At 46.7% G+C, this 13,055-nt stretch overlaps 1 protein-coding gene across 2 annotated transcripts; it reads right to left on the bottom strand.

Moving 5' to 3' along the window:
- Positions 1-815: 815 nt before the first annotated feature.
- On the bottom strand, positions 816-12,963 carry xpo1a (exportin 1 (CRM1 homolog, yeast) a). 2 transcript variants are annotated; one of them, XM_046375496.1, is made up of 24 exons: positions 12,327-12,963; positions 11,560-11,692; positions 11,225-11,326; positions 10,463-10,535; positions 10,315-10,376; positions 10,182-10,226; positions 9,902-10,083; positions 9,257-9,305; positions 9,034-9,153; positions 8,658-8,786; positions 8,031-8,189; positions 7,024-7,206; positions 6,293-6,431; positions 5,731-5,912; positions 5,139-5,295; positions 4,854-5,017; positions 4,594-4,728; positions 4,316-4,499; positions 3,861-3,967; positions 3,362-3,556; positions 2,963-3,266; positions 2,646-2,805; positions 2,026-2,122; positions 816-1,346 (listed from the first exon to the last, which is right to left on the bottom strand). In XM_046375496.1, exons 2-24 carry the CDS (start codon positions 11,683-11,685, stop codon positions 1,200-1,202), a joined length of 3,201 nt encoding a protein of 1,066 aa, XP_046231452.1. In that variant the 5' UTR covers positions 11,686-11,692; positions 12,327-12,963; the 3' UTR covers positions 816-1,199. The 2 variants fall into 2 exon arrangements, with proteins under 2 accessions (XP_046231452.1, XP_046231462.1); XM_046375506.1 differs by lacking the exon at positions 12,327-12,963 and adding an exon at positions 11,908-11,931.
- Between the last annotated feature and the right edge of the window lie 92 nt (positions 12,964-13,055).

The raw sequence follows: 13,055 nt of genomic DNA, 5'->3' as shown, positions 1-13,055 counted from the left end.
CAATGCTGCAGATGTTTTACCAGTGTCATCTTCTACACTGTGGTGTGCTGGGGCAGCAGGGTGAAGGCAGCTGATGCCAACAGGCTCGATAAGCTCATCAAGAGAGCTGGTTCTGTCCTGGGAGTGGAACTGCAGTCTCTGGCAGAGGTGTCTGAGCAGAGGATGCTGGGGAAACTGCTCAACATCCTCAAAAAGTCACACCCCCTGCAGGCCACACTGGAATCCTACCGCAGCACCTTCAGTCATAGACCGAGACCACCGAGGTGCTCCACAGAACACCACTGGAAGTCCTTCCTCCCTGTGGCTATCAAACTCTTTAACTCATCCCTTTTCCCCCACATAGGACAATAATATAATAATACTGTGCCACATAGGATTTTCATGACCTTCAGGACTTTGGGTAAAAGACAGAATCACACAGATGTTTTTTGTAAAAATAGCCAACTTTATATTCTCAGAGTACTAAGACAGCTTTACAAACAGGATGATATGCACACAGCCTTCATTGTCATCCAGACGCAGAGCAATCCAACTGAAGCTCCGACTCAGAGAGTTTAAAAAGAACAAAACACACACACACACACACACTTGACAAACCAAGACAACAAAGGAAGCAAGGAAGTACACGTCTACTCCTTGAGCATCACATTCATCCTGCACCATGCTTCATGGCACTTCTGAAACCAGAGCAATCTGTCAACTAACCACCGCAAGTGTTTCAACATTATATATTACATATTAACAAAAAGGAGAGGAGGTGAGTTGAGGGAAGAGAAGAAGAATTAAAAAATAACCATGAATTCTTTCAACTTCATGCAGATGTAAAAAGAACCGTATTGCCAAACATAAAGCTTTAATGAGCAAAGAATTAACAAAAGATGGCAGGTCACACATGAAAAAAATCTTTGTATAAAATAAGTTTATAAGGGAAGGAAAAAAAAACCACAACAACAAATTCACACCAGGGTTGAAGGGAGACAAGGGGACGATTCTCATTTACATATTGACATTGATTTGGTCGACGTACAACCGAGTGCTGGGGTCCTTCCTCTGGCCCCTCATTCTCTTTCCAGACACACACACACACACACGCACACACACACTCGAAAAGAAAACATTTTATCAACAGGAAGCGTCCTTGCTCTCTTGACCTTTGCCTGCCTTCAGAGCTGTTTTTGTACATGCTGCTCGCCGCTGCTTCAGTCGCACATCTCCTCCGGCAGCTCGTGAGGGTTGAGGATGCCGGGCACCGACATCTGGAGCTTGTGTTTCTCCTCCTGGGCTTGGCGCAGAGCCGCCTCTCTCTCCTCCAGGAACAGGTCCGTCGTGTCCTCCCCAGCAAACTCCTGCAGGACCACACACACGCAGAGGCTCAGCAGCGCTCACACACACCAGAATTCAGGCTTTGCAGTCAAGCTGGCCAAAGTGCCTGTGCTGCTCAAAATCAAAAACTCAAACTCTGCACAAAGTTAGTGCAGATGGACACAGACTTCATATCCAATACAAAGTAAATAACTGCATGTATCGGCCGAGTTTGCAGGTGGTTCTGGGGTCTACGGTCTAGTTTTTGAGTCAGTGTGGAGAACAGAGGAGCAGCAGGAAGAGAGTAAGCCACAAGCCTCGTGTGTTTCCCAGCTGCTGAAAGGTGAAGGCGGTTAGCCCTGAAGCTCGGGATGAAAACACCTCCTCCGCTCCCACAACTACACTCTGAGAGCTGGACAGGAGAGGCTGAGACAGTTTTTGTTACTGTGGGTCTATAAATGTAACGTATGTTGCTGTTAGATTGGTGCCCTGTTGCTTTCAAATGTGAGCAAACAGTTTTCATAGCAGAGAAATTATTGTTTTTGAAAGGTTGACGCCAATAAATACAGAACCAGATGACTTCATTAGACAGAAACATTTTAATGTCTTCACTGAGAGGCAGCACACTCTGGGGGTTTCCTCCACTGACCCATCATCATCTTTTTCAATAACTTTTGTCACACTCTGGATCCAACTGTCAACCTCTTCATTAATTACACTCACCTTGATCTGCACAAGGAAGTCCCTCAGGTGCTCTTTGAAAGCAGGGATGTCCTGATTCAGGCTGAACAGGCCTGTCACAAACACCTTCACCTGGGCACTGAAGACAAGACATTCAAGTAGGGATGTGCACAATTAGTCGACTGGTCGTTAAAATGTTGCTACCCTCCTGCTAACAACCCAGTTGGCTATTAAACTAATCCCTAATATTATTCTGTCCATGCTGAAGCCATTTCTGAAGCTCAGTGTCTGCAGGAAACCACAATGCCCAGCAGGTGTCACCTTTGAGCTTCGAGCTCTCTTAATGCACAGGTAGGAACTTTCACTCAGGTGACAGGTGTTGCTGGACAGAGGAGCACAAATAGTTTTCTGATGCTATGCTAGGCTAACATTGTGTTGTTGTATTGGTGAAACATTTGGCTGTGTAGTAATTTATGGACAATGGTTATGGGTTGTTCATGTAACACAGTGATGAACATTAATGGTGAGCAGTAAATATCACTGAATGCTGCTAAGTGCCACATCAGCTACTAGCCTGTCTGTGCAATTCAGGCTGTCCTGCTACAGGACAAATTCAAACTACGGACTGACATCATTTACAGGAGTACCTGAAGCCTACTTACTCTTGCAGATGTGGGAAGGCCGTCTTTAGCAGGTTGGCGATGTACTCCTGGACGTGTGCCTGGTTGTTAGCCGGACTGGCGGCGCTCAGAGCAATGCTGACCTTCCCCTCCTCCACCAGGTTGAACATATACGCCAAGATGGTGGCGTGCATGGTTAGACCTGTGGACCGGGAACAGGCAGGCAGGGGGAGTTTTGTCAGTTTTGTCAACTTAACTTGAACTTGAAGTTTGTTTATTTAAATTTACGTTATGTTTAATAAAACCGAGCCCCTAAAAGCTGCTAAAACAATACCTTCTATATCAGTCAGTGCCTTTACCTGCAGTGTGAGATGTGTCTGTAACCACAGAGAAGATGTGCTGCAGGATGTCACAGAAGTACGTCTGGTAGAAGCTCTGCGCTGCTGCCTCCTCTGCAGACACGTTCTGCAGGAGTGTGTACAGGATCTGCAGACCTGTGTCAGCCACATTCCTCATCGTGTGCTTGAAAGCCCAGATGATGGAGTCTAGGATCAGTTTGAACTGGGCCGGGGCGATGGAGAGGAAGGCCGGGAAGCACTGGGAGGTGGCGGCTTGAAGGAGGTAGAAGAAATGGGTCCTGTGTTCTGGGAATTCTTCAAAGTCCTGAATTGGCAGGAGGGAACACAAGGAGGAGTCAACAGTCTAAACTTGGACTGTAACTTCTGGTACCCAGGTGTGACTAAATGACTCAAACAGACCTTGTTGATCATGTTCAAAGTGCACTCGAAGACGGCGTCAAAGATCTTTGGGATTTCTCCTGTGATGTGGGCTCCTAGCTTGTTGACAATGGTTGCCATGGTGCTGAGGACCTCGGGCTCCCGGGCAGCGGGGACGTTCCTCTGGTAGTCGATGAGCACGGCCTCCAGCAGGGGGGGCACAAAGTTCTCAGCCACCTGGAACACAGAACAAAACGTGAACGCGTGGACGGAACCACCAGCCGAACCTCCACGACTGTTCCACGAACCTGTTAATCAGAACCAGTAAATGTGGAAGCCCCTCATTACAGAGCGTAAAACACAAACATGTCGTGACAGTTTAGCATCGCAGTGCAGGTCGCAGGACTGACAACATTTTACACATTTTAGATAGTACAGGAAGGAACTGGGCACACGTGTTGTAGTGCTGATTTAAAACGCAGCTAAAAAGTCACGATAACCACAGACTTGGGAAAATAAAAAGCAGCTCAGCTCAGCTCACCATCTGAGGGTCGTTGGAGCGGCTGACCCAGCCTGAGATCAGCTTCAGCGTCTCCCTCTTTACCGTCCTCATGCTCCTGATCAGAGGCTGTTTGGTCACCATCTCACCTGCACACACGACAAAAGGCAGCTAAGTGACCGTCTGGGTGACAGCAAACCAAAACAGTCAAGAGAAAGAAACCTTAAAGGTTGAAGACACACAACATAAACAGTGAAGAAAAGCTGGTCTTAGAAAATCTGATCTCAGTAATTAATCCTCATTTTAAGATTTTAAGCATCAACTTGCTGCTTCATCATGACTGCAAGATAATGAAATCACATACACAGTATGTTGTGCAGTAACCCGGAAAAACTCCTGGTCTCAAATATGTTGTCACAGCAAAGACAGGCTTTGTTGTCCACTGCTGTTAGACCCAGGAAGAGCCTGACATCTTGTATTAACTGGCACCCACTCACCGTTGGTCTGGACAGCCGAGGAGATGTTTTCACTCAGGCACTTGTAGACATTGAGCATGTCCAGGTAGATTCGTCCCAGCTGGACAACAAAGGGATGACCCACAGCTTTACAGGCTCTGACGTTTGTCTTTAGGATGCTGCCCAGCTGACGAACTGTCTCGGCGTCCTTCAGGATGTCCACGTTCTGCAGCAGAGTCCACAATTTAGCAAGGAGAAACCTTCAACAAAAGCGGAACACGCGATGGACTCTAATCCATCAGTCCTCCTGCCGTCCTCACCTTGGTGGCCTGCTGGATGATGCTGTCCCACACCTGGTTCGGTAGCAGCATGTACTTCTCTATGAGAAGCTCCTGAACCGCCTGATCCGTCTGAGCTCCAATCATGTAGCCAACGGCCTCATAAAACGTGTGAACCTGCGGAGACGAGAGTTTAACTGACGCAGACTTCACACAGAGCTGACAAAGCATGGGACAAAAACAAAACCTCAAATGGTCAAGGCTGTGCCGACACTGACAGGAAGTCCAGAGACAGCACTGACCTGCTGTGGCTGAAGGTCACAGATGATGGTGTTGATGTTGTTGAGGATCTCGTCGATGAAGGGCATCACCTCGCCCACCTGAACCTGCACGAAATGACGGCGGCACTTCTGGGCGATCTTGATGAAGGTGTCACACGCCATGTCCTGCACGCCGTCGTGGGTCTCTGTGTGGCGAAGAGGAGGATGAGCCACACACAATCATGACCAGCCTCACTCGCAGACAGACAGCATTCATAAGGCTTCAAACAGAAAAAGATTTGAACATTTTTTCCTCCGGCTTCTCACCGTGCATGAACTCAAACAGCTTGTTGACGACAGTTTTAAGGAACTTCCAGTGGGCTCGGAGGAAGCGGGGATACTGGCCCACGATGTACATGATGTTGGATGCTATGATGGCCTTGTTGTCCTTCCCTCTTTTCTGCTCGCACAAGCCAAGCAGGTCCTGAGCACAAAACACACACACACGATCCCTTAACACTGTTCACAGTTCAACACACACACACACACACACACACACACACACACACAGCTCCTGTGGCAGTTGGTGGTTGGGAGAAATGGATCACGGTGAACAGGGCTGATTAAACCGGACTCAGCAGGAGCGCCTGTCGTGTCGTCAGCAGAGGGACGCTGGCGCCAACATATTTGTACCAATGAATTTTCAGAGCTTCTCCATGTTTTGTCCCATTTTCACGACTTGAATTCGGCGGTTTAAGCCAGGTTAGCCTGGAAGAACATTTTCTGCCCTGGTGTAAAATACGTCCTCGTGCTTCTTGCCGTTAGCATGGCACACAAACTGCTGCCGCTTTCTAACTTCACTCTCGACATTCCCACCACCAGGAAGTACCCTGAATAAAACATCGTCTGTGTGTCCCACCTTGATGACGGTGACCAGGAACCTCTTCTCGTCCTCCTCGTGCATCGCCCCGCTGATGGAGCCGATGGCCCAGCAGAGCATGTTCAGGTTCCTCCACGACCACTCGGTGCCGTTCACCTGGTTGTGGAGCTTCTCCGTCATGATGCGTTCAGTGTCAGCATAGTCCAGATGGGTCAGATACACTGCAGACACACACACACACAGAGGGATCACTTTTACATGTCAGGTCACTTCTTGTGGGTGCCGTGCCGATATGACGCCATTAATAAACAGCGTAACAAATATTAATTCCTTCCTCTGACTCAGTGGTAGCAGTTAGCTTCTAATTCAGTGCCAGGAAAAGATGCTCCAACAGTAGCTGGTACTCTCAGAAAACTAAAAATGTGAGAGGAGACAACTGAAATTTACAGAGCAAAATATAAAATTTACAACAAACAGCCCTCAGGTTAATGAAGTAAACAGAATGTGAACAGATGTTACAGACATAAATGAGTCAATACAGGGCGAAGCAAAGCAGAAAGCAAAAGTATAAAATGAATTCAAAGAAAGTGTTGCGACTCACCGAGAGTCTCTCTCATGTTCTTGTAAAGGTTAATGGCGTCTGTGTCCTTCATGAACTCCCTGACCACCTCGCCCTGGTCGTTCTCCACCACCAGCACCTCCTCTGGTTTGGCCATGCGGCTCACCATCAGCAAACGCACCTACAGGAGGAGGACGAGGAATAAGTTCGTGTCAGAGTCTGCGGGGAGCTGCTGGCCAGTCCTGAAGCGACAGACATCGTCAGTCGTTTCAGTCAAATCTTGTTGACAGAGGAATAATCTTTACGAAATAACAAATCATGATTTAAACACCTACAAAATAAACAGGTTTTGTATTTGGGCCATGACTGCAGCTCAGCTGTTTTTTAGCCAGTCCTGCTTGGTGTGCAGTAAGTATGTGTGAATTTATTTTTTATTTTAATGTGATAAATAACCCCTGTGGCAAATGTACATCAGAGCTGCTACGATTAGTCCCCTGTTCTGATAATCGATTAACCGTATCAGTCATTTTTCTATCAAAAATGTCAAACAGCTTCTCATATGTCAGGATTTGTAAATGAAGAGTCCCTGGACTGTTGGTCAGACAGAAGAGGAGACCTGAAGGCTCGGAGAAACTGTTTTATGTTTCACACACTAAACATTTCGTGAATGCTGAAATGATTCTTATTCTTTTCTTATTCTATTCGGTAAGAACAGTGACTTTGTCATTATGTGTTGTTTACCCATCAGCCATCACTGGGTGTGTCGGTCCTACCTGGGACAGTACGGGCAGGTACAGGTGTCTGCGAGGCGGGACGTCGGACAGCAGCGGGGTGCTGGAGGTGGAGAAGGGGCTCTCCCTGTACAGCTCGGCTGCCAGGTGGTTCCAGTACTCCAGACAGATCTTAAAGATCTCCGTCTCCTCCACCTCTGACACCAGCAGCATGTAGTGCAGGGCCTGAGGGTGTAGTGAGGTTATAGCACACGTCAAACCGCTGCAAAATGTTTCCTTGTGGGGATAATAAGTTAAAATCACAGAAGACTGTTGGGGTCTTGGTTCTGCCGCTGTGGCCCTGACGGTTCAGTGACATGACGTAATAACGCCCATCAGCTGTCACGTCAAATCCTGACTCGGCAGCAAAGCCAACGGTAAAAGATTTTGTCCTGGATAACTCATTTAGGACTCAGACAAGTTAAGCAGGTGCTGAGACACCTCCATACATGTGGCCTTTTGTGATAATCAGAATTTTCTACAAGCTCAAACTGATGTTGCGTCAACAGAACAGGACCTGCTAACACTGATAAACCCGTCGCCTGTTCAGTTAAAGAAACATTCTGATCCTCAAAGTCACATCCAAACACATCACAGCTGGTCACTGACCACAAGGAGAAAGTCTGACCGTAAACCTGAACACCAAGTGAACCGTCTTTTCTTGAATAAAGTGCCACACAGACTCACACGGCCTTTTCTCTTCTGCTGTCAGTCGGCTCTCTTGCTCCCCACCCAAAACAATCATCTCTAAGTAAGTCCTTGTACAAGTGGAGCACCAGCCACAGGAAAGCTGGCCCTTCCCACAGTAACGTAGGAGGAAACACAAACAGCAGAGGGCTGGGAAACGCTGTCACTGGACATGAGGGGGAGTTTCATCAAACAGAAATGACTAGAAGCCACCAACTGAGGCTTGTAGGTCTGTTTACTCTGCAAGACCCCAACAGTCATTAAGGTCCACCATTCCACATGAGGAAGAAGCTCCATGAAACCGATCTGCGTCGCCCTCCTACCTCCATGAGCGTCTCTCGCAGGTTGGGCCTCTTCTCGACGAGCTGGCCGTGCTCTTTGAGGAAGGTGCAGAGGAACAGGCTGAGGTTCTGGATGAAGTTCTGCTCGTCATCCTTCCCGTTGGCGTAGGCCAGTCTGATGTTAGTGTTCAAAGGCAGCATCTGAGCAGACCACAGAACAAGACTTCATAAGCCGGCCTTTATTTATTTACACAAATGTTATTTTGCCTCAGTTTTTTTTTGCCATAATTGCATCCACAGTGTGCTTTGTTTGAGGAAACTGCGTTTACTGTAAACAAGTTTAGTCTAAACCGCTGAGCCACGAGGCCACCCAAGACTTCACCTCAAACAGAAGTTTCAGTGCCTGCTCAGAGAGTCGGCATGTGACTGAGGACCCTGACATTACTGTAGGTTTTGTGATCATAATGGGGCTTAAAATTCTAATTAATTGATGGAGCAGATAACCTAATGTGTCCCTTTGAGGAAAGAGAACAGAGATAAAACTACTAAAGTCAATGACTGATCCGCACGTGTGTTTGTATGTGCAGTAACGGAGCGGGCACCTGTGAGTGCACCTGTGTGTAATCATACTGAGTGGAGTGACGTGTGTGTGTGTGTGTGTGTGTGTACCTGTTTGAGCTGGCACATGGTGAGGGTAAACAGGTTGACAAACTGCTCCTCGTACTGGTTGACGCTCACTCCGGCGATCTCAGTCAAACATTTCAGCGTCACGTTGCGAAACATGGGCACGTTCAAGAACTGAGACACACATGAGCGATAATCAATAAAACAAGTGAGGTCGGTGCTGACTGCCAGCATAACTGTCATGTCTGTATTGTCGGACAGTAAACCTCATCAACGTACCCATTTTCAGCCTTAACAAACCGGCCATGACCCGCTTTTTGCAAATAATTGTTTTTTGCCGGTTGATAAATCCATTAAGTGATTAACTCCATTTGATCTACAGATGTTTCATCTTTGATTTACTGACTATGAGCTGGTTTACCTTGTAGACCAGAGTGCTGATGAGCTTTGTCTCAAAGATGTAACCTAAAGGGATCCAGTTCAGGAAGCGGAGCAGAGTCTCCAGCGTGGCGTGGACCAGCGGGGCATTCTGGGAGTTTTCCTGTACAGACCAAGAGGGAACATGTGAGAAGAGATCGCCGTGTCTATCAAACATCAGCAGCAGAAGCTGAGAGTCGTTTGGTCTGACGCCAGCGTCGTCTTACCATCACAAACTGGCACAGCTGGAATATTTGGGAGAACTCGTTGCACATGCTGAAAGACAGAAGAGACCATCAGTCAGTCAGGCTGTCACGTCTTAAACTGGCAGACACAGTTTGGTTAAGCTCCAAACTGCTCCAATTCAAAACACCAGCTTTGGTGTAATATTCAGTTTGAGCGTGTCAAGTCCTGATTTTAGTCAGCTGTCCGCAGTTCCCTTTTCCATCTACTTTAAAGTGCCCTGAGTTTGTTTTAATATTACTGGAGTAATTTGATCAATTAGTTTAGCCCCAACTGAAACTGTGCTTCTTCCCAGCCGTCTGCAGGCCAGTGATTTGTTTCTGAAGGAAATCACGATTAAACAATGAAAACAACAAATCTCATAATCCCACAAGATGTCTTCTGTGTAAAGACAGAAAGCACACATGTGTTTGAGCTTTAGACAAGCGCCTGAACGCCACACACTCATTTACAGAAACTTAAGTGCTGAAGCGATGTGGATAACGAGGCATAAATTGAGTTACAAATGAAATGAAAGAGATTTTACCCAGAATTATTAATTATTTGTTGATTTTTCTGCAGAAGTGAAGAACAGAACAGACGAATAACAGATCACAACTCTTCACACAGTCACAGATTTTATCAGTTACCTGTCTTTGAGGTGCTTGGCCTTCACTTGGGTCATTTGGCCACTGGAGAAGTCAAAAACCTCCTCGCTGAGCAGTTTGAGGATGATCATGTTGTTCTGGCAGAGGCTCTCGCTGGTCCGGCTCGCACCCACGATGTCGCTGATGAAGGTGGGCCAGTGTTTGGGCCATTCCTGCTTCAGGATCTAAAACAGTGCAGAGAAGAAGAACGGCTCTGCGTCACCGGCATCATCACGCCGTGTCAGTCGCTGTGCTGGCATTTAAACATGAAACGTTTCTTTACCTGTACGAGGATCATGTTGAGCTTTGAAATGTACACTCCCTCTTTCTGCAAATGAACACCAAAACAGGGACGTCAGTACAGAGCAGTAAGTTCACAGACAAAAGTGCCGGATGTTACAGGACTATAACTTCACCTCCAAGTTCGCAGGATCAGAGGAAGTCTTGATGATCAGGCCGACAACATATTTCTTAATGCCTGAAAATACAGAAAACAGTTTCTAAAGGAAAGGCAGGCAGGAAAAACGTCATTCTAACTGGCTAATTTCGTGTCATTGAGCTGACCTTCACACTGATTCCGGGGGAGAATCTTCCAGCGCGTTTTGATGACCGTCTCCAGAATCTGTAGAGCGTAATACTGAGAGAAAACCGAGACACGTTAGAGCTCTGAAAAAGTCAGACACATTCTGTCCATCAACAGCTAATTAACAAGAAACCACAGGACAGCATTTTGCACCGTCATGTCTCACTGGTGAAGTCACAGGTTTACATCTGAGTAAAGGCCAAAGTTAACGACCCAAACACAATGAAAAACATGTGCGAGCAGATTTATGCAGAGACACTAAATGCAGTATCAACAGAAGTGTGTGCACACCACTTCAGGACCAGTCCTGCATCTTCAGTCATTATTCCTGCACAAATTAATGGAAGTTGCAGTGCAGGGTGTAGCTAAATTAATGTAATAAAACACTCTGAATAAAGCTGCTATTTGCAACATTTAGCACTACTGGCAGCAGCCTCTGTGGCAGTAAAAGGGATGAACACAAATAAAGACAACAGCGACGCCACAAAAACTTTTGTCAGCACTGACCACTGATGAGATCACAACAACTAATGCCTCACCCTGAAAGCGCAACAAAAAAGGAAAAGCTAACGATTCTTCAGGTAACCACAGATTTAAGCACACAAAGCTTCCATTAGCTGAAGAAAATCCAGTAAGTACAGCAGAGATAAAGCTGACTGAATCAGTCCTCCCTGCCCTGATGTGGATAACACAGCTGATCAGAGTACAGGTTTTCCCTGTTTCAGGACCAGTATGGGACATACTTTAGTCTTCATGTTCTGAGAGAATTCCAGGATGGTGTCCACCCTCGTCCAGGCGTCTGGATGGTCCTTCAGGTTGGTGAGAACTTCCTGGGCCACCCGTTGCTACAGGAGAGCAACACAGCAAATCGTTTATATGCCATGAATCTTCAGGTTTTAAAGGCTCAATTCGGCTATAAGTTTACGCATCATATTTGATCTGACTCCCCAAATAGCTGCATGATCAGACTAAGCAACAGATTTCTCATTTTCACAACTGAACACAATAATGTATAACACATTTGACCAACGTCACAGACTACATGTGAATCCCACAGTGGGAGAAGAGCAGTCCCCACCTGGGATCCAATGTCGTGGTACATGGAGTTGACAACATTATCCAACAGGTTGATGTCCAGTTTCTGACTGAAGTCCAGCAGCTGTCTGGCTGGGTGATCCGCCAACATCGTCATTTCTGCTGGCATAGAGATTCTGAGGGCAGGGGAGGAGAAACGATTTAAACTTAAACCACAGCAGCGACTGAAACAAACAACAAATACACACATCTGCAAGTAGAGATCACGGGAAGGCCGACCGAACAAAAGCTCTGAGTATTACTTTGACAATATTTCGCGCTAATATTTAGAAATGTGAGCCAGAAATCGGGAGTGAATGTATGCATTAAAAGCATGACTAAGTTGTTTCACCAGTTCACGTTCTATAGAAGTTAGTCTGAAACACGTTATTCTTGTTCAGTCAAAACGTGTCATCTTAACGCCTCAGTCAGCCCTCGTGGTCTCATTATGACACTCGGCAAAACCAATCATAAACCTCCAGAGGATGAAACAGCGCCCCCACCTGGTCAACTGGGTGCGTAGAGCTCAATTCACCACAACCTGACAGTTGGCCACAAGTAAAATGTGTTAGCAATAGAGGAACGCAGATCGAGGAGACACGAGGTCACGGCTACAATGTGCTGTGTCATGTTAAGTCTGTGTAACCGTTAGTTAGCTAACTATTAACGCCACACACAAACACCCACATTACTTTTGAAACTGACGGATGCTAACGTTAGCCTGCGATGGAGCAGACAGGTTAACGTTACTATTGGTCGGGCTTAACTTACCTGATGTGTCCTGTCCGCTCGTCGAAAACAAGTATTGGTCAGCCGATGTGACTTGTAGTTGAAGACTGGGATATTAATCTTCTCAGTGCGTTGAAAGCCGCTGTGCAATGTTATCTCATGGCACGCGTTTCCACTGCTCCCAATCCTCGGTAGCCAAAAGCTAATGTTAGCTTTCCTGAATGACACTAGCAGCGCTAATTTAAAAACGCCGTTACGAAAGAGTCTTGTCGATATGTTAAAAGCTTTCCGCAGTTTATCTCAGCCTTTGGATTCTTGTCTTCACCCAGTCTGAAACATATAATTCATTAGCTATCAGAATTAACAGCCGACTCCCATCAGGCTAATAGCAACTTAGCGTGCTAATGGAAAAGTCAATGTTGATTCAAGTCTGCTGGCTAATGTAAGCTAAGCTAACAACACAGATTCACGGAGTCACATTTAGTGCGGTATTCCGGGTCATAATCACGAAGTAAAAGAGTCTCGTTTTTATTTCTGATTCTATTCGCACACACTGTTGGAGAGCAGAGATGTTTTAATGCGTGCAAGTGTGCTCTTCCTCTAAGCTCATGCTTCCAACCACGGACCGGTTGAAACCGGTTGAGACCGGGATATTCTTTCTCGGTGTTTCGGCCCGTCGCGCGCCGCGTAAAATTTGGACTATGTGGCCGCCCACTCAGCAGCTGATTGGTTGTGGTACTGCAGTCGTCATGCCGCGTCAGAGGCTGGGCG

Source organism: Scatophagus argus, chromosome 2 (genome assembly GCF_020382885.2).
Source record: "Scatophagus argus isolate fScaArg1 chromosome 2, fScaArg1.pri, whole genome shotgun sequence".
NCBI classification, from domain to species: domain Eukaryota; kingdom Metazoa; phylum Chordata; class Actinopteri; family Scatophagidae; genus Scatophagus; species Scatophagus argus.
The sequence above is the reverse complement of the archived record's forward strand: the minus strand, read 5'-3'. Positions and strand labels throughout refer to the sequence as shown.